Source organism: Sus scrofa, chromosome 6 (genome assembly GCF_054392235.1).
Source record: "Sus scrofa isolate SSC_HxYL_T2T_F1_AM1 chromosome 6, Sscrofa_HxYL_maternal_Yorkshire_Landrace_v2.0, whole genome shotgun sequence".
NCBI lineage: Eukaryota > Metazoa > Chordata > Mammalia > Artiodactyla > Suidae > Sus > Sus scrofa.
Genome location: NC_139388.1, coordinates 1,117,356 through 1,143,891, shown reverse-complemented (window position 1 = coordinate 1,143,891; position 26,536 = coordinate 1,117,356). Strand labels below are relative to the sequence as shown.

Here is a 26,536-nt window from a genome sequence, read left to right as displayed (position 1 = left end):
AACATGCTGGGCTCAAAGCCAGTTCTGCCACCGCGAGGTGTGGCCTGGAGAAGGCCCCAAGTGCCAAGGGCTGGGAACCACAGCAGAGAACACACAGTGGCCTCCAGCTGCTGCACATGCACCTCGTTTGCAGGGCCCACCCGCTGCTCCCACGACCCGTTCTGGTGCCGTGGCTGAGCGGCCCAACTCCCTCAGGGGCCCCCCTTCCATGGCTGGGGCCAGGCCACCTGCTTGCTGCTTTCCAGGGGCAGCGTGTGTGGTCCCCACCTGCGCCCAAAGCTGAGCCCCGAGCTTTCTGGGATGAGTGCTCTGGGCTCAGGTCCTGCCTGTCTGCCAGGCCCCACAGAGGGTGTCCTGTCAGGGGTACAGTTCCAGGGACCCCATCCTGGGCAGAGGGCTGGGGGCTCAGGCTCCCTGGTGATGGACCCCAGGTTTCTGCCAGCCAGGGGGAAGGGGAGCAGACGAGCCGAGCTGGTGAGTGACTTCTTTATTTGCCGCTGGATTGGCGGCTGCCCGGGACAGTCAGTGGGCGGGCCATGGGCTACAGGCAGGCGCTGACCCCACAAGGGGTGAGTCACCGTGGGGAATGGCCAGGGGTCTCAGGAGGTCTGGTGCCCACCACCAAGGGTGGGAGTGTGGCTCAGAGCCCCCAGGCCTGGCAGGCGCCCTGGGCACAGGAAGGCCTCTAGGACGGAGCAGAGTAGTCAGTGGCCAATAAATAAACAAACCGCAGTCTCCACCCCCCTGGGTCCCGGGCCTCGGAGGTGGTAACGGGCTCCCTTCTTGACTCAGATAAGACAGGCCTCCTCTGTCCTTGCGCTGAGCCGGGCGAGTGTGCAGGTCCCGAGAGAGTCCCGTCTCCCTGCCCGGGGCCTCTCCCGGCTTGGGGCAGTAAAGAGAAGGGCCTGGCTCCTGGCGCTGACCGCTCAGCTCCGTCCTGTCAGGAGTGGAGGGGCCTCCTTGAGCTCTGGGGCGGGGGCAAGAAGCCCACCGCAGCGGCCCCCACCCCGTCCTCTACTTGCCCAGGGCCCCCCGGGGCAGCAGCTCCAAGTAGCTCAGGGCGCTCTGCAGCGACGTCAGGCAGTAGCCCTCCTCGCCGATCAGGTACCTGCGTGCAGGCGGGGCTGTCACTGGAGGGGCTGCAAGGAGACCCTGCACCTGGAAACCCAGACACTGGGGCCCCCCGGGGGGTGGGGGCAGCTGGGGAGGGGGCAGGGCAGGGGCTGCAGGCCGCGTGGACCCACCTCTCGTGGATGAACTCCTCCAGGGCTGCGCACTCCGACACCAGCTGGGGGAGGCCGCTTCTCAGCGCCACGAAGGACAGGATGGGCAGCAGGTCGTCGGCCCCGCTGTCGGGAGGCACGGCTGGCGCGGGCTCCAGGGGACAGTGGGGCTACCCCCTCCCCCCGCTCGGTCCCTGGAGCAGGCCTGGGCTGCCGGCCGTCCTCCCCGGCCCCTCCCGCCAGCCAGCCTTCGGGGGGCCTGCAGCCACATTCTCAGAGGCCAGATGGGGAAGGCGGCCGGGAGGGCCAGGCTGGGCCACGAGGCCCGACCGAGCCTGCAGCCAAGGCCCAGCACACGGGCCCTGGGGGTGGGGGCTCCCAGCTGACCTCATGCTCAGCTGACTCTCGCCTGCAGGCCTCTGGGAACAGGCAGGCACCACAGCCCACCCACCGGGCTGCCAGGACAGGTGCCTTCAGAGCGGCCCTGGTCTCTGGCACAGGGTGGCAGGAGGACCAGCCCCAGGTGGGTGCCATGGCCGGCGAAGGAGGCTGCTGGCCACAGGCAGGGCCTGGGTAGGGGGATTCCGGCTCCCTGGCGGCTGGGGCTCGGGGCTGGAACAGGTCTTCCCCGGGTCTGGGGGGCTCCCTAGGTGTGCACCTGAGGGGGGCACATGCTTCTGGGGTGAGGATCGGAAATCTCCCTGATGGGCGGGGGGCAGGAACATGCCGTCCGCGGGGCTGGGGCCCTGGGTCGGGGCTTGAAATGGACCGTGTGCTTCTGGCGGAGCAGGGCCGCACCTGCTGAAGGCGGCCCCATGTGCCCAGCGTCCCCCACAGGCCGGGCCCGGGGACTCACATGGCGGCTGTGCCGGGCTGGGGTGCAGCCTCCTGGGCCCGGCAGTTGTCCTCCGCACAGGCGCAGACGACCCGCAGGGCCCGCACTGTGGCACAGAAGCGAGGCTGCGGGGGAGTGGCCAGGACCCCGGCCCAGGACGCCCCAGGCGCTGGCCCTGCCCGTCAGCGCGGAGCTGGGCAGAGCCAGGGGGACCCCTCCTGCGGGTGCTGCTCACACCCCTACTCGACAGGAGGGTCTGCAGCTCACAGGGGAAGGTCACCCTCCGGGGGGACCCTGTCCCATCCGACCACGCTCCCCTTCCTTCCTCTCAAGCGGCCCCCTCACCGATGCACTCCAGCTTCTTCTGGGGGCAGGTCTCCAGAACCAGCAGCCCCAGCTCCTGGGCTGCGGCCCAGTAGGGGTAGGGGCCCGCTCCCACGGCCTCAGGGTCCCGCGGGAGGAGCTTGGTGGGGACACCGATGGCTGCAGGCGCTGCGTTCCTGTACAGCTCCATGCTCCTGCTCAGGGCAGCCTCCCGGAGGCGGTGGGCACTCCTGCAGCAGACAGAGGCCAGGCTCAGCGGCTCGGGGACCCTGCCTGGGAGGGGACGGAGGCAGGGCTGGGGAAAGCTGGCCGGCCCTGCACTCTGAGCAGCAGTGGGAAGCACGGAAGAACCTCAGGGTGGGATGCAGGCTGGCTGTGGGCCCTGGCGCGGTGCCGCACCTGTAGACGGCCAGCAGCAGGGGCCACAGGGGCGAGAAGAAGGACTCCTCAATGCAGGCCAGGCAGCGGTCCTTGGAGGCAGCTGTGTTCAGGCCTTCGAAAGCCAGGAGTGTCAGCGAGAGCAGCCTGTCTGCCGAGGAGAGCCGGCACAGCCGCACTGTGGGGACGGCTGGCAGCCACTAGAGGCCACCCCCCACCGCCAGCCTGGGAGGCCCAGGCAGGGCCTTCCCCCAACCTGCCCCTGCCCCCCCACCCCAGCCAGTCTCTGGGCAGCCACAGTCTGGCCGTGCCTCCCCTCCCCTTCAAACCCTAGATCGGGACGGGAAGTCTGGGCCCGGATCCCTGGGGGTCACAGGGTCACACCCCACCCCTCCAAGGGGTCGAGGAGACAAGCCTGGGAGGGAAGGCAGAAGACAGCTTCTTTCTGAAAAGGGTCTTGACCCCGAACTGTGGGAACCCAGAGGAACTTGAGAAGCATAGGTGAGGACGAGAAATCTGATGTCCAGGAGCTAAAGGGCCCCTTCCCCACCCCCGGGGGCGGGGGGACTCGCCCAGAGCTTGTCGAGCGCAGGCCCCTGGCTGCTGGGCCTCACGCCTCACCCTCAGGAACCCTGCTGGCCTGACCCCTCGGGATGGATGTAAGCCCCCTCCCCCGGGCCCCGAGGGAACCCGCTGTCCTCCAGGCAGGAAACAGGAGCCTCGTGCCACTCTGCTGCACTTGCTCTTTGCAATGACTCGGGTCTGACCCGAGTCAGCGAGGACCACCTGGTGGCCAGAGGCTCTGACGGCAGACCCTTCCCCAACAGAAGACTGATAGGGACCAGGCTGGTCTCTGCCTCGGCCCACCCCGGCCTGGGACCAGCTTTCCCGGGCACAGCTCCCACACTGCCCACGTGGCCTGTGCTGCGGACCTCACCGATGGCGTCGTGTATGTCCTGCACGACGCCCTTCAGCTGCTCCAGCAACGGCTCCTTCCTCCCCCCCGGGGTCTGCGGCTCAGGCCGCCCCCCAGGGCCCAGGCCCCTCCTCTCAGAAGTAGCCAAGAACTGTTCCAGGTCCTCAAAGGAGCTGTCCTTGCCTGGCAGGTGGGGTGAGGTATCTGCCAGCGGGGAGGGGGGCCCGGCAGGGCTGCTGTCCACCCCTCTGTGGGGGGCGCTGTCAGAGGGGCCCTCTGGGGGTGGGGGGACGGGGCTGGGCTCAGCGGGGGAGGGCATGCAGTAGAGGCTCTGTGAGGGCCGGAGCCGCCGGCTTCCGGGTGCCAGCAGCCCGTCGGCGTCGGGGGGCAGGGAACAGCAGCCCGGGGCAGAGGCAGTGGCCCCGGCGCCCCTGCTCACGATGGGGTACAGCGCCCGGTACACCGCACACTGGAGCTTCTTGAGGAGCTGCGAGATGGGGTGATCAGGAACGCTGCGAGCGGGGGAAGAGGCAGCGGGCCAGGGCAGCCCCCGCCAGGCAGCAGAGTCAGGGCCGGGGGCTGGCGAGGCCCTCACGCCCCCCGCCCCCCAACGTGGCCCTGCCAAGAGGGATGCCCAAGGAGTGACTGGGACTATTTTCTCGCCGGCGAATGCTGGAAATAAACCCTGTTTCTGAGAAGCCAGAAGGCCCGTGAGAGGCCGTCAGCGCAAAGGGGCCCCGAGGTAGCGGGCGGGCCGCGCAGAGAAGCCCCCCCACTCCTTTTCAATCTTTCCTCTGCCTTCAGCCGGCCATCAGGGAGGGGCTGCAGGCTCTAGTACCTGAGCAGGTGGGAGACCAGGCTGGTCACCAGGGACAGGTCCCCCGGGCTCTTCTTGAGCTTGGTCCTCCAGTGCTTCGGCCAGTCCTGAGCGGAGGAGACCGTGGGGGCGGGCACGCGGGAAGCCCCGCCTCCCTCGCGGGGCGGTGCCCTGCGGGGAGCCCCGCCCCCGCGCCTGCCCGCGGACTCACGTGATCTTGCTCGTACTCCAGGATGGCGGCGTAGAGGGCGCGCTGCTCCCGCTCCTCGGGGGTCAGGGCCACTTGACTGCAGAACCTCCTGCGGGGAAGGACAGGTCTGAGGGCCTCAGCGCGGGAGTCCCCCCAGCGGCCCCGGGAGCAGACGCACCTGTTGGCGGCCTCCTGGAGTCGCAGCCGGCGCTCCTCCATCTTCCTCTGCAGCTGGAGCCGCAGGGTCAAGGCCTTTTCTGATGCGGCGGCGTGCACTGACCCCGGGGGCGTCCCACTGCCCAGCTGGACTCCGGGTCCAGCGGGTGGGCGGGAGGAGGGCTAGGGCCGGAGGACCGGCCCACTCAGGGCGGGAGGGCAAGTCCTAGTGGACCTGAGGAGTGGAGGGGTCCGTGGTGCCAGGAGGAGCAGGGTGGTCTGTGCCAAGGCCGGCAGGTGGAAGGAGGCAGTGCTGGGCAGGAACCGTCCCTGACCACGTGCTTCTCGGAACCTGCAAGAACTCTGTTCCCAGACCCGGACCAGGGCACCTTCGCTGCCTGGCCTCCTCCTCCCTCAGCTGAAGGCCACATGGAATTTCTGCCTCTGGACAGCAAGGATGGACGGAAAGGATACGGTCTCCTCCCGGGCTTTAGCGATCACCAAGTTCTCCATCACCTGCCGCTGCAGAGACAGGGTCTGGAAGGGGAAGGAGCGATTAAGGCCTGCTCCCCCACCGCCACCACCCACCCAGACCCTGGCCTTGCTCACCAGGGATGTCTTCTGCATGGCCTGGCTGGGGTCCAGACGGGCCATCCGGGCCTCATAGGCAGCCTTCAGCTTCTGATTCTGCAGGGAGGCCTCCTCCAGGGGTGTCATCTCCCTGGAATGGTGACAAGCTGCTGTCCAGGCTCCAGGAAGCCCAGGAATGCTCTGGTCACCCGAGGACCCTTCCTGAGCCTGCCCTGAGACCAGAAGGTGAGGAGGTGGTGATGGGGGCAGGAACTTAAAGGAGGGAGGAGGTCTGTGGTGGACAGGAGACTACGGGCTGGACATTTTTTTTTTTTTTGTGACTTTTTAGGGCCACACCTGTGGCATACGGAGGTTCCCAGGCTAGGGATCAAATCTGGAGCCACAGCTGCGACCTACACCACAGCTCTTGGCAATGCCGGATCCTTAACCCGCTGAGTGAGGCCAGGGATCAAACCTGCAACCTCATGGTTCCTAGTGGGATTCATTTCCACTGTGCCACGACGGGAACACCTCCTGGACTTCGTTCTCAAGAGGACCTGAACCCAGACCTTTAGGGGTAAATGAGTGACACGTGTTTGGTAACAGCATGAAACTCTTCGGCAGCACCATGGTGGCCAAACAGCTAGATTAGTTTGTAGCCCATGAAGGGGAGGTCGCATCGCCACGACAGCCCCCAACATCAAAACAGCGCATCTTCCTGCTTTCACAGGTGGGAGAAAGTGTGTTGTGGGGACACAGGGCTGTCCTGGGGTGGAAGTCTGGTGCCGCGTCCGGACCCAGAGCCGCATGTGCAGAGACGAGATATAGCATCGGCCCAAGCCCCATCCTCTTGCTAAACCTGCTGGGATTCTGGTATCTGTGTCTCAGTGTCTTTCATCAGTTCTAGAAAATTGCCTTTATCACCTGAAATAATGGTCTTCCTGCATTTTTTTTCTTTTCTTTTTTGGAATTCCAATAACCATTAGACCTTCTGTATCCTTTTCAAATTTTCTTTCTTTCTTTCTTTTTTTTTGGTGAGCCATTCCAGCTACCTTTTAATATCCAATTCTCTCTTCAGCTGTGTCTGGTCTGCTGTTACAACCCCTACCCTGACCCCCGGCCCCCACACCTGTGGCATGTGGAAGCTCCCAGGCCAGGGATCAAACCCACACCATAGCAACAATCCAAGCCACAGCAGTGACAATGCCAAATGTTTAACTCGCTGCCCCATAAAAGAACACCCTTTTGTTATAAACTTGTCCACTCCTCTTTGTGTCTTTGTGTGCATTTTCATAGGAGAACATAATGTGTTATTGTTTCTGACTTAGTTTTTAAAAATAGCTAGTATTTTTATTTCATATTTATTTGGTTCTTTATTTGACCCCTATTATAAATCAAGACAGGTTTTATAATTTCTTTCTTCCCTTTCCTTTTCTTTCTTTCTTTTTTTTTTTTCCTTTTGGGGCCACACCTGCGGCATGTGGAAATTCCCAGGCTAGGGTGTGAATCAGAGCTGCAGCTTCCGGCCTACACCACAGCCACAGCAACATGGGATCCAAGCTGCGTCTGCGAGCTACCCCACCGCTCACGGCAACGCCAGATACTTAACCCACTACATGAGGCCAGTACTCGAACCTGAGTCCTCACGGATACTGGTTGGATTCCTTACTGCTGAGCCATGACAGGAACTCCCAGATTGTGTAATTTCTCGTTCCCTGCAAGTATATTCTTTCTTCCTCTTTTTTTTTTTTTTTTACTTTTTTTTTTTTTATGGCTGCATATAGAAGTTCCCGGGTAGGGACTGAATTGGAGCTGCAGCTGTGGCCTGTGCCACAGCCACACCAGATCCAAGCAGCATCTGTGACCTATGCTGTGGCTTATGGCAATGCCAGATCCTTAACCCACTGAGTGAGGCCAGGGATCTAACCCACATCCTTATAGATACTGAGTTGGGTTCTTAACAGCAAGCACTCCGCCTGCAAGGATTTTCAAACCTGCTTTTTGTTTCTCTAATTGTAGGGAGCACAACTGTTCCATGACCTGTGTCACCTAAGTCTGTCTGAAGACTTGGCAGGTCTGATCCTGCCACTGCTCCTGCAGTCTCGGGATTCGCTGCCGGTTCCCTGTGACTGTGTACCGCTCGTCTGAGGAAGGTTGAAGGTGCTCTTCTCGTGAGACCACCTGCGCTTGTTTCTGCAGGGCACTGGGTTACCTCCGTCCTGGGACCCATCAGGGATCAAACCTGCGTCACAGCAGTGGCAGGGAGACCTTTAACCCGCTAAGCCACCAAAGAACTCCCCATCTTACTTCTTAGAGCTTTGCGACTCTACCACCTGAAGCTTCTGGAAGATTTCAGGAGGCAAAAATGGAGACAGCTTCCCCCCCTCGTCTGAGTACACCCGGCGGTGTCGGCTGGTAGGAGAGGGGACAGGGGCGGCCGCAGGCATGGAAGGCTTCAGGCGTGTTTTCCCTGTAAGACATACACAGCCAAGGGCCTGCACATGGGGCCCCACGTTCCCCAGTGGAGATGCAGAGTTGGGGGGTGCCCTGGGAAAGCTCTCTGCTGGACACCCACCAAGTTTGGCAGCTGTCGACTGGGCCCTCTCCAGACACTGCTCAGCCAGCTTCAGCATCTTCGATGTGTCTGGGGGCACAGGGTCCCCAGCTTCTGGGGAGCAAGACACAAGAAGGGGGGTCACCATTGCCTCTGTCCATAGCCACATTCTTGCTGAGATAAAACCAAGGCAAGCCCACCTCTTCCTAACTTCTGGCCCCAGGGTGAGTCCCCGCCTCCCCCGCCCCATCTGTGGCATGGGTTTACCTCCTGGCCCTGTGTGTGGCTGTCCTGTCCCCTCGCCTGGACCATCAGAGCCTCTTCTCTATCTAACTCCTCACCGATGGCTTCACTTGTACTTACAGCCCCTCCTCCCCGGAGCCCGCCGTCAGCGTGGCTATTTCAGAGGCGGTTTCATCACCCACCTCCCGCCCCTGACTATGTGCAAGCCCACCCTGGTGCACAGGGGGCTCCTGTTCTGCACTCCCTCCTCTGGGCACTGCTACCATCAGCAGACTCACACTGTAGGAGCTGCTGCCGGACACTCTGCCCTAGACCCACCAGCCCCAGCGCCTGGCCCACCTCCCACCCCCTGCACAGCCAGCCCCTCTTGCAGCCACTTGGGTCGTGCTGAAACCGCCCTCACCCACCCCCGGCACGCCCTTCTCTGAGGCCCTCTCTCCTCAGGACCCCCCCTTGGGGCTCCCCCACCCTGCCGTCATCTTCCCAGTCCTCCTGGGCAGCTCCCACTCAGAGACTCCCACCCCTGCCGGGGCTGCTGGGCGTCTGGAGTGGAAGCTGCGCACGCCGGCCCCCGCCCGCCCCCAGCAGCCCCCTGCCCTGAGGAAGTGTGATGACGCCCATCTCGAAAGGACATTCCCCAAGCCCTTCCCTGCTTCCACGTCCAGACAGACCCACCACTGCTGTCCTCATGGTGGGAGCTTCCTGGGGACTCTGCTGCCAGGCTGGCCTTGCCCCGCAAAGCCTCCATGAGCCTCCCTCACGCCAGAACAACCCCAGGTCCACGCAAGGCGCTGCTTGCCCCAGCTGCACCTTCCTCTCTCCAGCCTGGCACCCCCCCACCCCAGGGCCTCTGCTCAGACGCTGCCCCACCCCAGCCTCTGTGCAGCTCACTCCCTTCTGGACTGGGGTTCCGCATCCAGTCTTGCTTCCACCCCAGCCCATCTCCATCCTCTTAGTCACACTCAGGCTTCCTGAGCGCTCAGCCACCCAGCCTCGGCCAGTGACCAGGCAGGTAGGACACAGGACACGCCGTGGTGAGCCACAGACCCTGGGGCCCATCAAAGGCTAAGCCGTCCACCGTGTCCCTGGCCCAGGAGGAGCTGCAAGGTGGGCACTATACCTTTGGTGGCTTCCACTTCTTCCAGCAGCACCTGGGCGATATAGTGGACGCTCCTCAGGTATTCGGTATATGCCTCCTGTGCCCGGTGAAGGGAAGTGGCAGGGGTCAGGCCAGTGGAGGCAAAGAATTCCATCGTGCCTGCCCGGTGCCCTTGTGGAAACACAGGGAGAAGGGTGCCTGCCCTGGCTTCACGTGCTCAGCTGGCTGGCTGGTAACTGCTCACCCTGAGGCACAGAGTCCCCTCTTCTCGGGAGGTGACGCTGGCATCACTCCCGTCATCTCCCACACAGGAAGGAACTCAGGCTCTCATTCAGTGGCCAGAGGAGGCAGTCTTGGCAGCTGCTGCATTTTTCACTCTGTGCCACAAGTTTTTTTCCTGTGCAGTTCAGGGGCCATTCATTCAGTGGGCTTAACAAAAATATTTCCTGGGAGGTGAATCAGGGAGTGATACTGCAAATCTCAATCATTTTCTGGCTTAGGTTCTGGGAAATCCCTTTTCTGAGCTCCAGAATAAGTACTTCCTGGGCATCCAGGGGTCTGGCACTTTCAAGTTCAGGGCTTCCTGACAGCTCACGCATGTAGAGCCAGAGCAGGGTGCTTTGTTTTGTTTTGTTGCATCCCGGTTCTTAAATTACCCACCTTTAGGTCTGCACCTTAGATATCAGGGTAACACGGATTGCTGGAAGGATTTCTGACTTGCGGGGACACTTGATGCCCTAGCATCCCAACTTACGGACAGCAGCGAATGGAAGCCGGTCCCAGGTACCCGCGGCCTCCTTCCCTCCTTGGGACGCCTGCTGTGGCTCGGCTGGCTGGCCCAGACGGTCGCCGCCTTTCGGATTAACACCTGTTCTTGGGGACCAGCCACACCCCTCCCCCGCTGGCATTTTCTTTCGAACAAGCCCTGAAGGCGACTGCAACGCCGCAGTTAACCTCTTTTGGATTCCGTCCCCTTTGGGAACCTGACTGATCTGCAAGGTCCGCCCCCAACAAACGCATATACGGGACTGCCTGCCAGAACACTCTGGCGGGGGCTGCCTCACCAACCCTCCTGGGTCCCCTTCACAAATGAAAGCGCTTCAGCTCCAATTCCCCCCTCGCCCAGCTGCCGGGAAAACAGGCCCGGAGCCGGCGGGAGCTGTCCAAGGTCACGGCCGAAGCCGAGCCGGCAACCCTGAGCCGCCGGAAGGGGCCTGGGGGCGCCCACCCCGCGGCCCCGCCCTCGCCCACGCCCACCGGGCCGGGGCGGGTCGGCGACCGCCCCCACCCCGCCCCACCCGCCTCACCCGGGGCCGGTTGCCGGTGTCCAGCTCGATGGCCCCGTTGGCCAGCTTCATGGCGCACTGCAGGGGCTTCACCGCGCCGTCCCCGGCCGCAGCGGCCATGGCGCCGGCGGGAGAGGCGGCGGCTGCGGCCGCGGCCGAGGGGCGGGGCCGGGGGCCCGGGGCCCGGAACGCCAGACGCGCGGGCGCAGGCTCCGCCCGAGCCCCGGACCGCCGGAAGAAGCGGCACCGTCGCGGGCGCACTTCCGGCGGCCCCGCCCGCGGCGCGCTGCGAGGTCGGCTCCTGGGGCCGAAGGGGAGGAGGCGCGGGCGGCGGAGCTCTCAGAGAGCTTCGCGCCGTCGCCGAGGGCGTCTGAGTGCCCCCGGCCGGCGGAGACGGGCTCGCCGCGCAGGCCCCGCCCCTTGGCCGCCGCGCTCGGCCCGGCCCCGCTGTCCTCCCCCCGCCCCTCCCGCGTCGCCCCGCCCCTTCCAGGGAGCCGGGCGCTGGGGAACGGAAACAGGCGAGCACCGTCCAGCGGGGCGGACGGGAGGCTCCGGGCCGAGCCACCCCGAGCCCTGCCTCGCAAACAGGCCGGCTGAGCGAGCGGGCCCGAGCGCCGGGGCCGGGCCCCAGCAGCCATGAAACGGGACCGGCTCGGCCGCTTCCTGTCGTCCGGGCAGCGCGGGAGCACCGGCGGCAGCAGCTATGGCGGTGGCCGGGCCCGGGGCCGCCCCGCCCGCAGCGGGCCGACCGTGGCCGAGGCGGCGGCTTTGGTGGCGGCGCGGCTGAGCTGGGGCCCCGCGCGGGCCTGCGCGGACGCGGGCGAGGACGGCGCCGACGAGGCAGGTGGGTCCTGCCTGCCGGGCTTGAGGGGCGGTGGGGCCTCAGCGCCCCCCCCCCCCCCGCCCCGGCCCAGGGTGTCCCCGCTCCTCAGAGAGCGGGCGGGGCCCCCCCTGCCGAGGCGTGGGGGCGGCCTCCCCGGCGGACGCGGTAGCCTCCGCGGGGAGAAGTTTCGCAAGACAGCTGACCCTCGGCGCCGACTCTGGGCGCGCTGAGTAATTGGTGCTCGAAGGAGCCGTCGGGCAGGTCCGAGTTTCACTCCTGGTTTGCCCCGTGCTGTGCAGCCTTGAGAAAATTGCTTCATCTGTAGGGGCCTCAGCTTCCTCTTCATCGAAGCAGAACTAAGAGTGCCGGGTTCCCTGCCTGGCAGGTGGTACGGGCGTTAAAATGTACTTGGCCTGCGTGTGGTACTTTTGCCCCTGGAGAAGGGCTTTTGCTGCGCGCATTTAATCCTCCCGGGGGGCAGGTGGCATCGCCTGCACTCGCAGACAGGACACCTGGGGAAGCAGAGCTGCACGGGCGTCCTCACGTCTGGTCGCAGGAGGGTCGTGTGAGGAGGGAGAAGTTTTCAGCTTAGTTTATGAAGTTCCGTAACCATGGAGGCATTTATTTACTCAAGAAATATGTACTTATTTTTTGTAAAAAAATGTTGAGGTCTAATTGCCATAAAACATGGTAGTGGTTGCAGGTGTACAATGTAATTGATGTTGTATTTGTGCATGTGGTGAAATGACCATAATGTGTCTAGTTAACACCCATCACCACGTGTGATTCCAAGTTTGTTTTCTTCTGATGAGAACTTTTAGAATCTGCTTTTTTTTCTTTTGTTTTTTAGGGCGTCACCTGTGGCGTATGGAAGTTCCCAGGCTAGGGGTCCACTTGGAGTGTGCTGCCGACCTGCATCACAGCCAAAGCAAGACGGGATCTGAGTCTGGTCTGCGACCTACGCTGCAGCTCATGGCAACACCGCATCCTTAACCCACTGAGCAAGGCCAGGAATTGAACCCGAGTCCTCGTGGATGCTAGTTAGGCTCGCTTCCTCTGAGCGCCAACGGGAACTCCTTTTAACTTTTTGAGGAGTCTCCCTACTGCTTTCCATAGTGGTTATACTGGTTTAGCTGCCCACCAGCGGAGCGTGGGGCTCCCTTTTCTCCACGTTCTCACCTGCATGTTGCTACCTTCTGATGGCCCTTCTGACGGGTGTGACGTGGTAGCTGATGGCGGTTTTGGTTTGCATTTCCTTGACGATTAGGGATGTTGAGCATCTTTTCATATGTCTGCCTTCTTTGGAAGAGTGTATATTCAGATACTCTGCTCGTTTTTAAATTAGATGCTTTGTGTTTTGCTGTTGAGTCCTGGGAGTTCTTCACCTGGGCTGGATATTAACCCTCATCAGGTGTACGACTGGTCAGTAGTCTCTCCTGTTCGGTGGGTTGCCCTTCAGTTTGGGGATGCTTTTCTGTGCTGTGCCGCGGCGGCCCCATTGGTTTCTTCTTGCCTGTGGTGTCAGTTCAAAAAATCACCCCGTGACGGATGTCAAGAGTTGCCCTGTTATTTTCTTCTGGGGGTTTAGGGTTTCCTGTATCTCACGTCCTTCATCCCCCTTGAGTTGCAGTGTGGTGGTAGAGTGGTCTGGCTGCACTTTCTGCACGCAGCTGTCCAGCGTTCCCAGCATCACTTACTAAAGAGACTAGTCTTTCCCCGTTGAATGTTGTTGGCGCCTTTATCATAAATCAATTGACTATATATATATACATGAATTTATTTATTTATGTATTTATTTTTAATATATTTTTAAATTTTCCCACTGTACAGCAAGGGGGTCAGGTTATCTTTACATGTATACATTACAATTACATTTTTTCCCCCACATGAATTTATTTTTTAACTGTTTTTTTTTTTGCCTGTGGCCATGGCATGCACAAGTTCCCAGGCCAGGGAGTGACAGTGCCAGATCCTTCACCCACTAGGGCACCAGGGAAGTACTCCATGAATTTGTTTCTGGGCCTTCTGTTCGGTTTCGTTAGTCTGAGTGTTTTTTGCCAGTCCCGTGCTGCTTTGATGACTGGAGGTTTATGAGATAGTTTATAGTTGAAACCAGGAAATGTGGTATTTCTGGCTCCTTTCTCTGGAAGGAAGAACTAGAAAGATCTTCTAGGTCTGGTTGCCTCTGTTTTTCTTGCACAGGATTGCTCTGGCTTTTCGGGGTCTTTTCTTGTTCTATGTACGTGTGAAGATTGTTCTGTTTCTGTGAAAAATACCACTAGGGTTTTGGTAGGATTGCATTCCACTTGTAGGTGGATTCGTAGGCTGTGGAACATCTGTCCGTTGTTCATCTCGTCAGCGTCCTACAGTTTCGGGTACAGATCTTCACCTCTTTGGTTAAACTTATTTCCAGACGCTTTATTCCTTTCTGTGGCCAGCCCATGGCACGTGGAGTTCCTGGATCCCTAACCCACTGTGCTAGGCCAGGGATCGAACCTGGATCCTGGGGCTGCGGAGACACTGCCAATCCCATTGTGCCACAGCAGGAACTCCAGTGATTTATTCTTTGTGTTCTCTTGATTTATGATAGTTTGTTATTAGTGTATGAGAAATCAGCTGACTTTTTTGTGTATTGGTTTTACATCCTACAGCTTTCCTGAATTAGTTTAACAGTTTTTTGGTGGCGTCTTCTATACATAATGTTATCTGCAAAGAGAGATAGTTTTACTTCTTTATGATTTGGGTGACTTTTTTCTTTTTCTTTCTCTTTTTCTTTCTCTTTTTCTTTCTTTTTTTTTTTTTTTTTTGCGATTTCTTTGGCCACTCCTGCGGCATATGGAGGTTCCCAGGCTAGGGGTCGAATCGGAGCCGTAGCCACCAGCCTCCACCAGAGCCACAGCAACGCAGGATCTGAGCTGTGTCTGCAGCTGACACCACAGCTCACAGCAGTGCCAGGTCCTTAACTCACTGAGCGAGGCCAGAGCTCGAACCTGCATCCTCGTGGAAGCCGGTAGAGTTCATTTCCACTGAGCTCCGACGGGAACTCCTGGCCTGTAGTTGTCTTTTCTTGTGGTTTCTTTGCTTGTCTGGCTTTGTTATAGCAGGGTAATACCGGCCTTGTCTTGGAGTGTTTAGAATGCACCGGAAGGTTTTCTGGACCTAAAGGCCCTCCCTGGCCATGTCTCCCAAAGGATGTATATTTAGCTGGGAGCTCGGAAGCGGTCTGCCTCTGGCCCAGACATGGACTTGTGTTTAAGGGGCATGGAGGCCCCACTCCAGGAGCTGAGTGGCTGGAGGAGCCTGGGCCTCACCTGCCCTGGGAGCCGCGTTCTGCCTGCTCTGGGCAGCAGGCAGCCTCCCCGCTGACTTCATGTTTCCTGTGCTTGCCCAGGAACAGCCCGGGCCCTGGCCATGGGCCACTGTCGCCTCTGCCACGGGAAGTTCTCCTCCCGGAGTCTGCGCAGCATCTCCGGCAGGGCACCTGGGGAGAGCTCCGAGAGACCACCCCCCGGGGAGCGTGTTTTCGTCAGGGACTTCCAGCGTCTGCTGGGGGTGGCTGTCCTCCAGGACCCAGCTCTGTCTCAGTTTGTCTGCAAGAACTGCCTCGCCCAGTTCTACCAGTGCCACGGGCTTCTCACGTGCTTTCTGCAGAGAGTCAACGTCTCCCCGACGGGCCATCGGAAGCCTGGCGCAAAGTAGGCACCCCCTCGTTTTCTTTTTTTCGTTGTTGTTGTTGTTGTTGTTGCTATTTCTTTGGGCCGCTCCCGCGGCATATGGAGGTTCCCAGGCCAGGGGTCCAATCGGAGCTGTAGCCACCGGCCTACGCCAGAGCCACCGCAACACGGGATCCGAGCCGCGTCTGCAACCTACACCACAGCTCACAGCAACGCCGGATCCTTAACCCACTGAGCAAGGGCAGGGACCGAACCCGAAACCTCATGGTTCCTAGTCGGATTCGTTAACCACTGCGCCACGACGGGAACTCCCCCTCGTTTTCTTGGGGTGTGTAGGAGACCCCAGGCATGGGGCTGCGTGGGGACGGCGTGGACGTGGAGCGGCGGCCCGGGCAGCGCGCTTTGTGCCCGGGTCTTGCTTGCCCCGGCCCCGCTCACGGCGAGCCCTGTTGCTCCTTGGCAGGGTCGGTGTCCAGCCGTTGCCAGGCGAGGAGGGAGCCTGTGTGGGTAAGTGCGCCCCGGGCGGGGGCGGGGGCGCTGGGGGTGCTGTGTGCTGACCAGCCACCTGCTGGCGTCTCTGTGCCTCTCCCCAGTGGACCTGATCACTTCGAGCGCCCAGGGCCTGCGTGGCCTGGTGGGGTGGGTGCACGGACACGCGGCCAGCTGCGGGGCCCTGCCCAGCCTGCAGAGCACGCTGCCCTCCGAGTACTGTGGCGTCGTCCAGGCCGTGTGGGGCTGCGGCCAGGGCCACGGCTACACCATGGACGCCGGCTCCCGCTGCGGGGCCCTCTTGCTGGACGGCGCTTTGGGAGTCAAGTGGACGTGGGACAAGGAGAAGGCCCCGTGGCTCAGCCAGCACCGGGGGGCCAGCCCCACGGGCGCCGCCCCTCAGAGCTCCCAGGGCAGAGTGACGGCGGCTGGGACCGAGATGCCGCCCACCACGGACACAGCCCGGCCTCCTTCAGACGGCGACCCTGTGGGGCCTGGCCCGGGCCCCCCGCCTGAGCCGAGCCTCCCCCCAAGTGGGGCCCCAGGTAGGAGGCGCCTCTGGGCTGTCAGGCCGGAGCCCCTGTCCTGGGACGCTGCGTGCCCGTCGAGGCATTGGTTGTGGTGTCGTGTGCGGAGGGGCTGGGGTGTGACGGGGACAGCCTCAGCGCCTCTCCCGGCATCTGACGGAGGGAGCGGCCCCCGTTCCAGCGCTTCCTGTGCAGTCGAGTGTGTCTGTGCCCGGCTTTCCTCTCCGCCTGCCGGCGCCTGAGCTGGGGGGTGGCCTGGGGGCTTGCGGTGCCTCTGAGGCTGTCTTGAGCCAGCGCAGGGGGTTCCCTGGGCCTCAGCCGCTGCCTCTCACTGGCTGTGGGGCACACAGGGCCCTGGGGGGGGCCCGATCCCAAGGCAGGGGTGGGGCGCAGCTGCTCGTGGCCGTTCTGTTAGGAGGGCCAGGCGGGCGTCTTGCAGGCACGTCCGGGTGCTGGGCTGCTCCCCTGTGCCCCGTCCTCAGGGGCGCTTTCAGGAAGTGCGGCTGCCGATGGCTCAGAGACCGTGACGTTGATGCTGGCGGGGAGAGGGGACTTGTGCGGTGGCTTCGCGGAGCTGTTGGGGTTGTTAGACGGGGTGCACTTTGATAACAGCCATGTTTGGAACGTCCCCAAAGGACTGGCTGTGAACGCTGGGCGGGGGGGCGGCAGGCGAGTGGGCTGGCGGCTGGCGGCTGCTCGTGGAGACAGGTGACTGCAGCCTTGTTCTCTGTTTCTCAGGGCACTTGGGTGAGAAGCAGGTTCCGTCTCCAACCTCGGATGATCGGGTAAAAGACGAGTTCAGTGACCTTTCTGAGGGGTGAGAGAAGAGTGGGTTTACACAGCCTAACATTCCTCCTCGGAACCAGACTCCACCACCCCAGGGTGGCCCTGGGGTCCTGGCCGGCCCTCTCCCTTTCTGTGGGGAGGAGAGGCGTGGCGGGGCTGCATCCAGGCTTCTCGTTCCTACCTGGGGGCTTCCTGTATCCCAGGGGCCCTCAGACCGGCTGGGACTGCGGGCGGTGTGGGCACAGCCAGCGTGGCGCGGAGGTCCTCTGACCAGGCCTTTGCTGCTGCTGGCGTGTCTCCTTCTCCAAAGCCTGAGGTTCGCGGCCAGTGCAGATGTTGCGAGAACAGAGGAAGCCAGCCTCTGGCCCTTTACCACGATGTGGGGGTGTCGGGGGAGAGGCCGCACAGGAGGGTGAACCTTCCCGGGCGGGGCAGCTGTCTGCCCCTGGCCGCCCCCCCCCTGGACGAGAGCCGCAGGCAGCCCCCGCCGTGCGGCTGTGGCCATCCTTCCTGCCCACAAGCAGGGCAGCATGAGTTTTGGTGCCATCGACCAGGATGCTGGAGGAACCCGTGTGTGTGTGTGTGTGCTGTGCACCTGTGCGTGTGTGCTAGGAACTCCTCGGGGTCAGGTGTGGCCGTGGCCGTCCCGCAGGCCACTGCCCCCTCGGGCCTTCCTCTGGGTGGAGTGTGGCCGCCTGGCCCTGTCTGTCCACAGAGCCTGTGTGCTGACCGTGCGTCAGGTGACAGAGGGACAGGTCTTGTTCGGGCCCTTGTGACCTTTGAAATGGCTGAGGCTGGCCTGCCGTCTGGGCAGGGCTCAGTTAGGAGGCTAAGCTGACACGCTGTTGTTTGGTTTTTGGTTTTTGTCTTTTTAGGGCCGCTCCTGCGGCATATGGAGGTTCCCACACGAGGGGTCCCATCGGAGCTGCAGCTGCAGGCCTACACCACAGCCACAGCAACTCAGGATCCGAGCCGTGTCTGCGACCTACCCCACAGCTCACGGCAACGCCGGATCCTTAACCCACGGAGCGAGGCCGGGGATCGAACCTGTGGGTTGGTTTCTGCTGAGCCACGATGGGAACTCCTGAGTTGACATGCTAAAAGTCAAAGCTCACATCCTGAGAAGCCCACCTCTTGTGAGGGTCTTCACAGCCTGCCTGGGGCCCCCGAAGAGAGGTTCTTCCTGCCCCCAGGTCCCGTGTGTGAGAAGAGTGGCTGACGGGACCGTCAGGCTGTGAGTCGCCTGCATAGTCCTTTCTGGTAGGAGATGGGATCAGGAGACGCGCGTCCTGGGACGTGGGGACCACGTGGTGCCTTCAGACAGGAAGTCACTGGGCCTGTCGCCTCTCCCCGGGCTCTGCTAAAGGGTCTGTCTTCCTCCTAGAGGCTTCCTGAGCGAAGACGACGACGACAGGAAGCAGAACACCCACTCCTCGGACGAGTCCTTTGAGCCGCTCCCAGAAAAGAGGTCAGGGGGGCAGTCCTGCAGCAGCCACGTGGGCGGGGGGGGCGAGTCCAGCTGTGACCTAGACGGAGCCCTGCCCTCCCCCTGCCGCCACGCTCAGCACACCCTGTGCTTCCCCGGGGGCCGGACCTGCCCAGCCCGGCACCTTGCGGCTCCTGAGTGGCCTGGGAGGCCCCTCCCAGTTTAGCACCAGGACGCGGCCCAGCCTCACCCTGGGAGGCAGGAGCCTGTGGGTGCGGCCAGCCGCAAGGCCCCAGTGTCTGCTCTGTCTCCACCTCGGAGACGCGGCAACCCAGCTCTGCAGTGGCTTCGTTTCTGGGCCACCTCTCTGTCGAGTCTCCCTCCCCCCAGGGCTGTGTTTTCTGTTAGAAACGGGGTCCTGCTGCGGAGGCTGCTCTCCACGTGTGTCACTGCTCCCCGACCCCGCCCCGGGCCCAGGGACACGGAGAAGACCTCCCGTTAGGCCTGCCCAACTCGGGCACTGGACACGGGACAAAACGCGGGGGCACCATTACTCAGGGAAGCGCAAAACAAATTGAGAATCAAGCATGGCTTCCTTTTTTCCTTGATGTTCTGATGGGTTTGGGTCTAGAAACAGGAGAGGAGAAGGCACAGGAGCTCAAAGTCAGAGGCCTGGCTGAGTCAGGGTCTCGGAGGGGACAGCAGGCTGGCTGGGCCACAGGGAGGTGTGGGTGGACCCCGCCCCCAGAGCCCCCATGCCACGTGGGGGAGACCAGGCTCCTTCCAGGCACAGCCTTTTTAGGGTGCAGCCCAGGGCTGGGCGGGGGCTCCACTCCCCCCTTGAACTCTACAAATCCACGTCTGTGTCCTGCTGCCCAGCAGGTCTGGGGCCATTGATGGGGTGAGGGGACAGATAGGATCAGGAGGGGGGAGGGTCTGCTCCGAGGTGGCCCTGGGAGGACTCTGGGAGCACACGTGGTCACGAGCTGGAGGACGGGCACACCCAGGTCTGTGCCCTGAGGCCTGCATCCCAGCTGGCCTCCTAGGACGGGGCCTGGGCAGCCCTCGTCCGAGTGACCTTGTCCTTGCAGACGTGCCCCTCGGGGCCCTCAGCCAGGTGAGCCAGGAGGTGACAGCGGGAGCAGAGGCCCGGAGGCAGCGAGTCAGGTGCTGGGGGCGGTCCTCCTACACCCGGCAAAACCGTGGGCCCGGGACACCTGGGATCTCGAGGGAGCCCTGGTCAGAGCCGGGCTCCAACAGCGTCGGGCCGCGGGAGAGGGCGAGGCGGCGGCGGGTGGGGCCCTGGCAGGTCGCGGGGAGCGGTAGAGAGGACAGGGTGCAGCCTGCAGGCCTTGGAGAGGTTCTTGGTAAGAGACTGTTTGCAGAGGACACCTGCTCTTCGTCTGTTTTTACTGAGGTGGACCGTTTCACTGTTGGAGAGGGTGCGTCCCCTGGTCTCTAAGCTCTTCCATGGTGGTGTGCAACCGCCACCACTGTTTCAAAGCTTTGCAGCCTCAACAGAAACTGTCCTCGGGGAAGTGCCGGCATCCCTCCCCTGCCCCAGGCCTGGCAGCTGTAATCTAGGCACCCCTTCCAGGGCCTTCCGATCAGCAGGTTTACACACTTGTCCTCTGGCTGCTGGCTTCTTCACTTGGTGCGGTGGTGCAGCAGGTGTCGGAATCCTTTTCCTTCCTACCACTGACTATCACTGTTGAGTGGATGAGCCAGTCTGCAGACCCATCCATCTCTCGTTGGGGTTGTGGACACTTTCCCGGCAGTTGTGAATGATGCTCTGAGGGCTGGTGTAGCACGGACCTGTCCCGGTTCTTTGGGTCCTTTTGGGTTCTTCTTCCAGCACTTCTTTAACTTGCTGAGACACGTCTGCTGTGGGCTTCTGAAGTGGCTGCACCCTTTCGTTCCTACCACCATGTACAAGGCGCAAGCTTCTCCGCACCCTCACCACCACCCGGTCCTTCCTGCTCTTCCGACAGCCGTCCTCGGGCCTGAGGGGTGGATCTCCGTGGCTCTGTGCCTTGCAGTTCCCCGTAACTGGTGGCGTGGAGCATCTTTTCACAGGCTTTTATCTTCTCTGGAGAAATGGCTCTTCGTGTCCTTTGGCCATGTTTTAATTGTTTGTCTTTTGGCTCTTAAGTTGTGTGAAATATTTTCTCCCTTACCCTTTGGTCTCTCCTGGCGGTGCCCTTTGTTGTGCAGAAGAAGTTAATTTTGAAGTCTGGCTTACCTGTTCTTGCTTTCGCTGCCTGTGCTCTTGGTCTCATGTTGGAGAATTCATTGCCAAGTCGAAGCTCATGAAGATCTACCTCTAAGAATTTTTATGGTTTTAGCTCTTGCATTCATGCCTTTGATGCATCTGAGTTAATTTCTCTATGGGGTGTGAGGCAGGGGTCAGCTCCACGCAGATGGGTGTGTCCCAGCACCTCTTGGTGAAGAGACTGCTTTCCACACGGAATGGTCGAGGCGCCCTGGTTCAGAGTCGGCTGACTGTACTATAAGGTTTTGTTTCTGGTCTGTCAGTGATTCAGTTGGTCTGTGTGTCTGTCTTTGTGCCACTGCCACACTGTTTTGATTGTTGTAGCTTCCTAGTAAACTTTGGAATCCTCCAGCCTCATTGTCTTTCAAAACCATGTGGCTATTCGGTGTCCCTTGAAGTGCTGTGTGAATTTCAGGATTTTAAAAAGATTTTCTGTGAAAACATCATTAGGATTTAACAGGGATTGAGTGCAGCAGCTGCTTAGGGGGACTGTTGCCAACGTTCTCAGTCTGCGAACCTGGGATGTGGCATGTCTTTCTACAGAGTTGGCTCTCCTTCAGTTTTCTGCAGTGTTTCGCACTTGCAGTGGGCAAGTCCTCCGCTTTCTTGGTTAAGTTTATTTCTAACTCTTTTTATTCTTTTTTTTTTTTTTGTCTTTTGTCTTTTGTTGTTGTTGCTATTTCTTGGGCCGCTCCCGCGGCATATGGAGGTTCCCAGGCGAGGGGTCGAATCGGAGCTGTAGCCACCGGCCTACACCAGAGCCACAGCAACACGGGATCCGAGCCGCGTCTGCAACCTACACCACAGTTCACGGCAACGCTGGATCGTTAACCCACTGAGCAAGGGCAGGGACCGAACCCGCAACCTCATGGTTCCTAGTCGGATTCGTTAACCACTGCGCCACGACAGGAACTCCTAACTCTTTTATTCTTTTTGCTGCTATTGAAAACGAATTGTTTTCTTCGTTTCCTTTTCGAGCTGTTCATAGCTAATGCATAGAAACGGAACTGCTTTTCTGTGCTGATGGACCCTGAAGCTTTGCCGGCTGCCTTTTTCTGTGTGGGTTCTTTAGGGTTTTCTGCACATGAGATCGTGACATCTGTGAAGAGAGGCGATTTTCCTTCCTGTCTAATTTAGACGTCTTTTATTTCTTTTTTTGGCGTAACTGCTCTGGCAGGACGTCCAGTACCATGTCGGATAGCAGTGGTGAAAGTGGGCACCTTTGTCTGGTCCCTGGTCTCCACAGGCAGCTTCCAGCCTTTCACCGTCAAGCACCATGTCCGCGGTGGGCTTGTCATTGCAGCCCCAGTTGTCTGATTTCCTGAATGCTTGGGTCCGGAGGGAGCTGTGCCTGTCCCTTGACCTCTCAGAAGGACACTGCAGGGCGGGGGAGCTGTGCCCGGCTCAGCCCCACGTTTCTGGAGTCCAGGCCTCCAGCCCGGGGTGGCGGCCGTGGGCCCCAGCTCTCTGGGCAGGTTCTGGCGTGCTTGGTGCTGATCTTTTTCTAGCTTAGTGGCTGTGGCGGTGGAGGGAGCCCAGCGCCCTGAGCGCCCCTCCTGTGTCCAGTTCGGCCTGCGGCCCTGTGCTCCGCCTCCCCGGAGTCGCGGCTGTGGGGGCAGAGGGACCGCTTGAGGGTGGGCCAGTCCGCAGCCCCGGAGGCCTGAGGCCACTTCTCCTGGTTGAGGGAAAACCGGCGGCGCACGTGCCCTGCAGATCAGAAACCCCCGGACTCAGGTTGTGTCTTGCCGCCCCAGGGGCTCTGGTAGAAAGACTGAAAGCAGAGAAGCCAAGAAGCTGGACGAGCCAAAACTTCGAAAGAAACCCGGGCCCAAGCCGGGCTGGAAGAGCAAGCCTCGCTGTGAGAGGTGAGGGGCCGGGCGGGGCGGGGGCAGCGCTGCCCGTCGGGGCTGCGGCGCCACACGTGCTCTGTGTCGCAGGGAGGAGCTGCCCACCATCTACAAGTGCCCCCACCAGGGCTGCACGGCCGTGTACCGCGGCGCCGACGGCATGAAGGTGAGGGGCGCTGCCGGGGGGCGGGGCGGGGCGGGGCCTCGGGGGGGCGGAGTCCGGGCCGCGCGCTCAGGCCCCGCCCCCGCAGAAGCACGTGAAGGAGCATCACGAGGAGGTGCGGGAGCGGCCCTGCCCGCACCCCGGCTGCAACAAGGTGTTCATGATCGACCGCTACCTGCAGCGCCACGTGAAGCTCATCCACACAGGTGCGCCCCGCCCGCGGCCGGGGAGCGGGCCCCAGACCCGGAGGTGCCCGGGGGCCTCCCGGTCGTTCCTTTGACGGAGCGAGACCGTGCCTCACCCGGCGCCGCCGTAGGCCCTGGGAAGCTAAAAGCGGTGGAGGTAGTGGCCCTGACGCGACTGCCGTCGGCCGGGAGGGTCCCCCACCCCCTGCCACAGGACCCACGGCAGGGGGGCCCCGCGGGAGCCCGTCCACGCCTCTCCTGAGCCCCCTTCGGGTCCATTTGTGACATGTGTTCCTCCCTGAACAGTGGCTCTTGTTTTTGAACTTCGTGGAAATGAGTCACTTCAGTCCCAAGTTGGTTTTACGGGGAGGCCCCGGGCTTGTCTTCTAAGCGTGCATCTCGGTGCAGACGCAGCGGGCGTGACCGCGAGCACTGGTTTTAAGCCCAGAAGCGCGTGGACGGTGGCTCGTTGGGGAGGGGCGTGCCTGTGAGGCTGTGTCGGTGTGTGTTGGTGAGCAGGTGGCACGCGTGGTGACACTGGGCAGGACGTGCGTGGCCTTTGCCCCAGGGCACGTCCAGGGGTGATGGGGGAGCCAGGGCTTTGGTGTTTGTCTGAGGGTGCAGGGCACTGACTCCCCAGCGGCCCCCGCCCCGTGGCGGCCGGGCAGAGGAGCTCGGCCGTTAGCAGGTGTACTCGGCCCGACGTGGCTCCCTCGGAGGGTCTGTGCCTAAGGCACGAGCAGGTAGGCTCCAGGGCAAAGGGACAGAACAGCGGGCAGGGAGACCCAGCCGGTTTGGACTCAAAACACGGGACTGTGAGGAGGAGGCCGGGACCTGTGGTCCGTGCCCGTGGGCACACAGGCCCCGGCACTCAGTGGGGAGGCGCTGGCAGGTGCCCGCGCCGATGCCAGCTCTGGTCCGCAGAGGTGCGGAACTACATCTGCGATGAGTGTGGACAGACCTTTAAGCAGCGGAAGCACCTCCTGGTCCATCAGATGCGCCACTCGGGAGCCAAGCCTCTGCAGTAAGTTGGGGGGCGCCCCTCCGGCCACGGTGTGCCCGCCCTCGCTCACCCACCCCCGTCCCCCAGGTGTGAAGTCTGTGGGTTCCAGTGCCGGCAGCGGGCATCGCTGAAATACCACATGACCAAGCACAAGGCCGAGACCGAGCTGGACTTCGCCTGTGACCAGTGCGGCCGGCGGTTTGAGAAGGCCCACAACCTCAACGTCCACATGTCCATGGTGCACCCGCTGACGCAGAGCCAGGACAAGGCCGCGGCCCTGGAGCCCCTGCCGGGGGCCGAGGGGCGTCCGGCCGTGAAGCCCGAGCCCACCTGAGGGCACGCCAGCCCGGACGGAGCTCAGCAGGTGCGAGAGGGGGTCCGGCCCCGACGGCACGGCTTTGCTCTCCCAAGAGCCCCACCCGTGGGTCGGGTGGCCGCGGCTCCGTGCATGGCCCGTGTGGCCATCTGGCTCTGGGCCCAGCAGTTCACTTTCCTGTCCACACTGAGTGCCTCGAGGCCGGCGCAGATTTTAAATAATTGATTCCGCTTCCTCACTAAAGCAACTGAGTTTGTAATCCACTTTCCAGGGCGACCAGAGCTCTGTTACACTTGTAATAAATTATTTACAGAGGAGCAGGGCTATACCCCGTGCAGGTCCGGTCCAAAGAGACAGGGCTCCTGGCGGAGGTCAGGGTCGAGCCCGGCTGGCTGCCTGCGCAGGAGGGCCGCCCTCACTTCTGGGTCACAGGCTCCAGGAGCGGCCAGCAGCTGCAAGAAAGCACACATGCCGAGCTGAGTGCTGCTCCGCAGACCCCTGCTAGACAGCGAGGGCCGGGCGCCACGTGCTGGATCCCGAACGGTCACTGTCCCTGAGGTGAGAGCATCAGCGAGCTCCCCCCTCGACAGCGACGTGCAGGGAGAGGCAGACGCCAGGCCAGCGTCCAGGCGTTACCTCGGTCACACACGCGAAGCTCCTTGCCGGGCAGCGAGGTATCAGTTGCAACAGAAACAGACGAGCTTTTGTGATCAGGCTGACAGGGTCGCCCTAGAAAGAAGACGGAGAGCCTGGCTCAGGGGGGCCGCGGCAGCTCGCTGGGCCGGGGGGCAGGGGGGGGGACTTGTCCAGGCCTGGCCCTGCACCTACCTGGCCCCGGAGCTCCCCGCTGTGGGCCCGCGTCGAGACGGCACTCGTCCCGCCGTCCATGAAGAGGCGCACAAGCTGCAGGTACATGTCGACAGCCACGTGCAGGAAGGCCTCCTGCTGGAGGGGGGCGTCTTCCTCAAAGGAGGAGAGAAGGCTGAGGGCAGGGACAAGGGGTCAGAGAAGGCTGAGGGCAGAGTCACCCCAGACCTCACGGGGGCCAGGTGGGCAGCAGCGGCGGCAGCCCCCGCTCGGACCCCTCGGGCCCGTTACCTGTAGAAGGCGACCGGCAGCAGCCTCAGCAGGTGGTCGGGGGCCAGGCGGAGGAGCGTGTGGCCCAGGCCGGCTCCTGCAGCGGGGGGGGGCCGTCAGCGCGCGGGCACTGCCCCGCGGGGTCAGGGTCCTCAGGCTGGGGGTGGGGCCTGGGCAGGGGCACTGGGAGCCTCCCTGCGGCCACTCGGCCAGGCCGTTGCTGAAGTGAGTGTGTCTTTGCAAGAAGATAAACTTGCAAAGACGAGTTTTTAAAGTGCGGCCCCAGAAGGGCTCGTGCCTCCCTGCGGGAAACTTGTTTCTGGAGAGAAGGACTGAGAGGGAACCAGCGTCTGGCGTCCCGGCCCAGACCCCAGCTGTCCAGTGTCTGGGGACCTCTTACCGGCCTCTGTCAGCTGGAAGAGCGGCAGCCAGGAGACCCTCCTCCTCTGCAGGCAGCCCAGGATCTCAGTGCAGACGGCCAGAGCCTCCGGGGAGCCGGCTGCCTGCGGCCCGCGGAGGAGAGGATAGTGGCCCAAAGGTGACCAGTGGGCAAGGGGGGTCCACCGGGCCTCCTCCGAGCCCCGGGTCGTGGGGGGGAGGCGGCTGACTTACGTGTGGGGTCACGTGTGAGGCGAGCAAGCCCATCAAGGAAAAGAAGAACAGGAAGAGCAGCAGCTGCAGGTGGAGACAAGGACGCTCTCAAGGTCGGACCCCGCACAGGGAGCGCCAGCCGGCATGCCCAGGCTTCGCTTAGACATCGCTGCAGTGGGTCCTCGCAGAAAAGCGCCCCGTTGCTTTCCGAGAGCACTGCGCTGGGCCGGCCTCTCCTGGCCCCGAGGACAGAGTGCGCCGGGCACCGTGCCCTGAGCCACCACGACCGTCCACCAAAACCACCCGAAGATGCCCGGACACAGACACTTCCTCGTCAATCCCCAAGACCCGGCGGTCGGTCTAGCTGCCAGGCAGGCCTGAACGACCTGAGCCGATGGGGGCCACGGCTGGGGGAGAGGGGCCACGGGCGGGGACACAGCGTTGGGGGGGGTGCGGTGGGGCCTGGCCCCAGGGCTCGCAGAGGGGACACCAGCCTGCCGTCTGGGCAGCCGTGCGTCCACCCCCTCTCCAGGCCAGAAGGGTGTCGGTGGACAGCGGGGCCGTGGGGAGGACACGCGGGCCACAGCACCGCATGGCGAATGAGAAAGAAAGGCCCTTTTACCGCAGACCTGAGCTTCCCCAACCTGTAAACCCAGTACATTCTGCTTCGAAATAAAGTTTCAAGGTCTCCACACTTGGCTTTGTCTTGAGAAGCACAGAGCGTTAGCTGAGCCCTGCGTCCCGCGCTCAGAACCCGGAGCCCGTG

The 26,536-nt window shown here is 62.1% G+C and overlaps 3 protein-coding genes across 48 annotated transcripts in view; 1 reads left to right on the top strand and 2 right to left on the bottom strand.

Annotated features, from left to right (window-relative positions):
- Positions 1–472: 472 nt before the first annotated feature.
- VPS9D1 (VPS9 domain containing 1) lies at positions 473–10,769 on the bottom strand. Of its 25 annotated transcripts, XM_084959158.1 has the most exons (17): positions 10,370–10,500; positions 9,550–9,751; positions 9,327–9,402; positions 7,985–8,077; positions 7,717–7,879; positions 5,449–5,560; positions 5,314–5,376; positions 4,862–4,914; positions 4,705–4,792; positions 4,515–4,600; positions 3,698–4,188; positions 2,782–2,911; positions 2,404–2,612; positions 2,080–2,164; positions 1,245–1,349; positions 1,023–1,108; positions 473–937 (listed from the first exon to the last, which is right to left on the bottom strand). In XM_084959158.1, the coding sequence occupies exons 4-17, from the start codon at positions 8,040–8,042 to the stop codon at positions 927–929; spliced, it is 1,740 nt and encodes a 579-aa protein (XP_084815284.1). In that variant the 5' UTR covers positions 8,043–8,077; positions 9,327–9,402; positions 9,550–9,751; positions 10,370–10,500; the 3' UTR covers positions 473–926. The 25 variants fall into 25 exon arrangements, 18 of the variants coding, with proteins under 18 accessions (XP_084815284.1, XP_003355754.2, XP_020952675.1 ...); XR_014805204.1 differs by lacking the exons at positions 9,550–9,751; positions 10,370–10,500 and adding an exon at positions 10,613–10,769 and having other exon boundaries at positions 2,782–2,907; XR_014805205.1 differs by lacking the exons at positions 9,550–9,751; positions 10,370–10,500 and adding an exon at positions 10,613–10,769 and having other exon boundaries at positions 2,782–2,907; positions 7,985–8,074.
- ZNF276 (zinc finger protein 276) lies at positions 4,707–26,464 on the top strand. Of its 9 annotated transcripts, none has more exons than XM_084959173.1 (12): positions 4,707–5,655; positions 7,429–8,187; positions 14,806–15,109; positions 15,552–15,595; positions 15,682–16,122; positions 16,843–16,921; positions 18,275–18,358; positions 22,343–22,453; positions 22,526–22,601; positions 22,687–22,804; positions 23,708–23,807; positions 23,874–26,464. In XM_084959173.1, the coding sequence occupies exons 3-12, from the start codon at positions 14,826–14,828 to the stop codon at positions 24,118–24,120; spliced, it is 1,584 nt and encodes a 527-aa protein (XP_084815299.1). In that variant the 5' UTR covers positions 4,707–5,655; positions 7,429–8,187; positions 14,806–14,825; the 3' UTR covers positions 24,121–26,464. The 9 variants fall into 9 exon arrangements, 4 of the variants coding, with proteins under 4 accessions (XP_084815299.1, XP_003355762.1, XP_084815297.1 ...); XR_014805218.1 differs by lacking the exons at positions 4,707–5,655; positions 7,429–8,187 and adding exons at positions 11,103–11,435; positions 12,265–12,363 and having other exon boundaries at positions 16,843–16,889; positions 18,277–18,358; XM_084959171.1 differs by lacking the exons at positions 4,707–5,655; positions 7,429–8,187 and adding exons at positions 11,103–11,435; positions 12,265–12,363.
- Positions 24,337–26,536, bottom strand: part of FANCA (FA complementation group A) — a 46,908-nt gene continuing 44,708 nt past the window's right edge. For all 14 annotated transcript variants that reach the window (XR_014805201.1, XR_014805202.1, XM_084959141.1 and 11 more), the window contains 6 exons: positions 25,792–25,854; positions 25,580–25,682; positions 25,201–25,276; positions 24,931–25,084; positions 24,739–24,831; positions 24,337–24,554 (listed from right to left, as the gene is read on the bottom strand). Coding sequence is in view for 12 of the 14 variants with exons in the window: in XM_084959141.1 (XP_084815267.1) it covers positions 24,426–24,554; positions 24,739–24,831; positions 24,931–25,084; positions 25,201–25,276; positions 25,580–25,682; positions 25,792–25,854 (618 nt within the window). In the remaining 2 variants the exon portion in view is untranslated. The remainder of the gene's footprint in view (positions 24,555–24,738; positions 24,832–24,930; positions 25,085–25,200; positions 25,277–25,579; positions 25,683–25,791; positions 25,855–26,536) is intronic.

Coding starts and splice junctions, on each gene's coding strand:
- ZNF276 (XM_084959171.1), top strand. CDS start 11,228: ATGAAACGGGACCGGCTCGGCCGCTTCCTGTCGTCCGGGCAGCGCGGG. Junction 18,359..22,342: donor GAGCCGCTCCCAGAAAAGAG/GTCAGGGGGGCA, acceptor TTGCCGCCCCAG/GGGCTCTGGTAGAAAGACTG. Junction 22,805..23,707: donor CGTGAAGCTCATCCACACAG/GTGCGCCCCGCC, acceptor TCTGGTCCGCAG/AGGTGCGGAACTACATCTGC.
- VPS9D1 (XM_084959147.1), bottom strand. CDS start 10,711: ATGGCCGCTGCGGCCGGGGACGGCGCGGTGAAGCCCCTGCAGTGCGCC. Junction 4,601..4,704: donor TGGAGTACGAGCAAGATCAC/GTGAGTCCGCGG, acceptor TCCTCCGCTCAG/GACTGGCCGAAGCACTGGAG. Junction 1,350..2,079: donor CAGCCCGGCACAGCCGCCAT/GTGAGTCCCCGG, acceptor GCCTCCCGACAG/CGGGGCCGACGACCTGCTGC.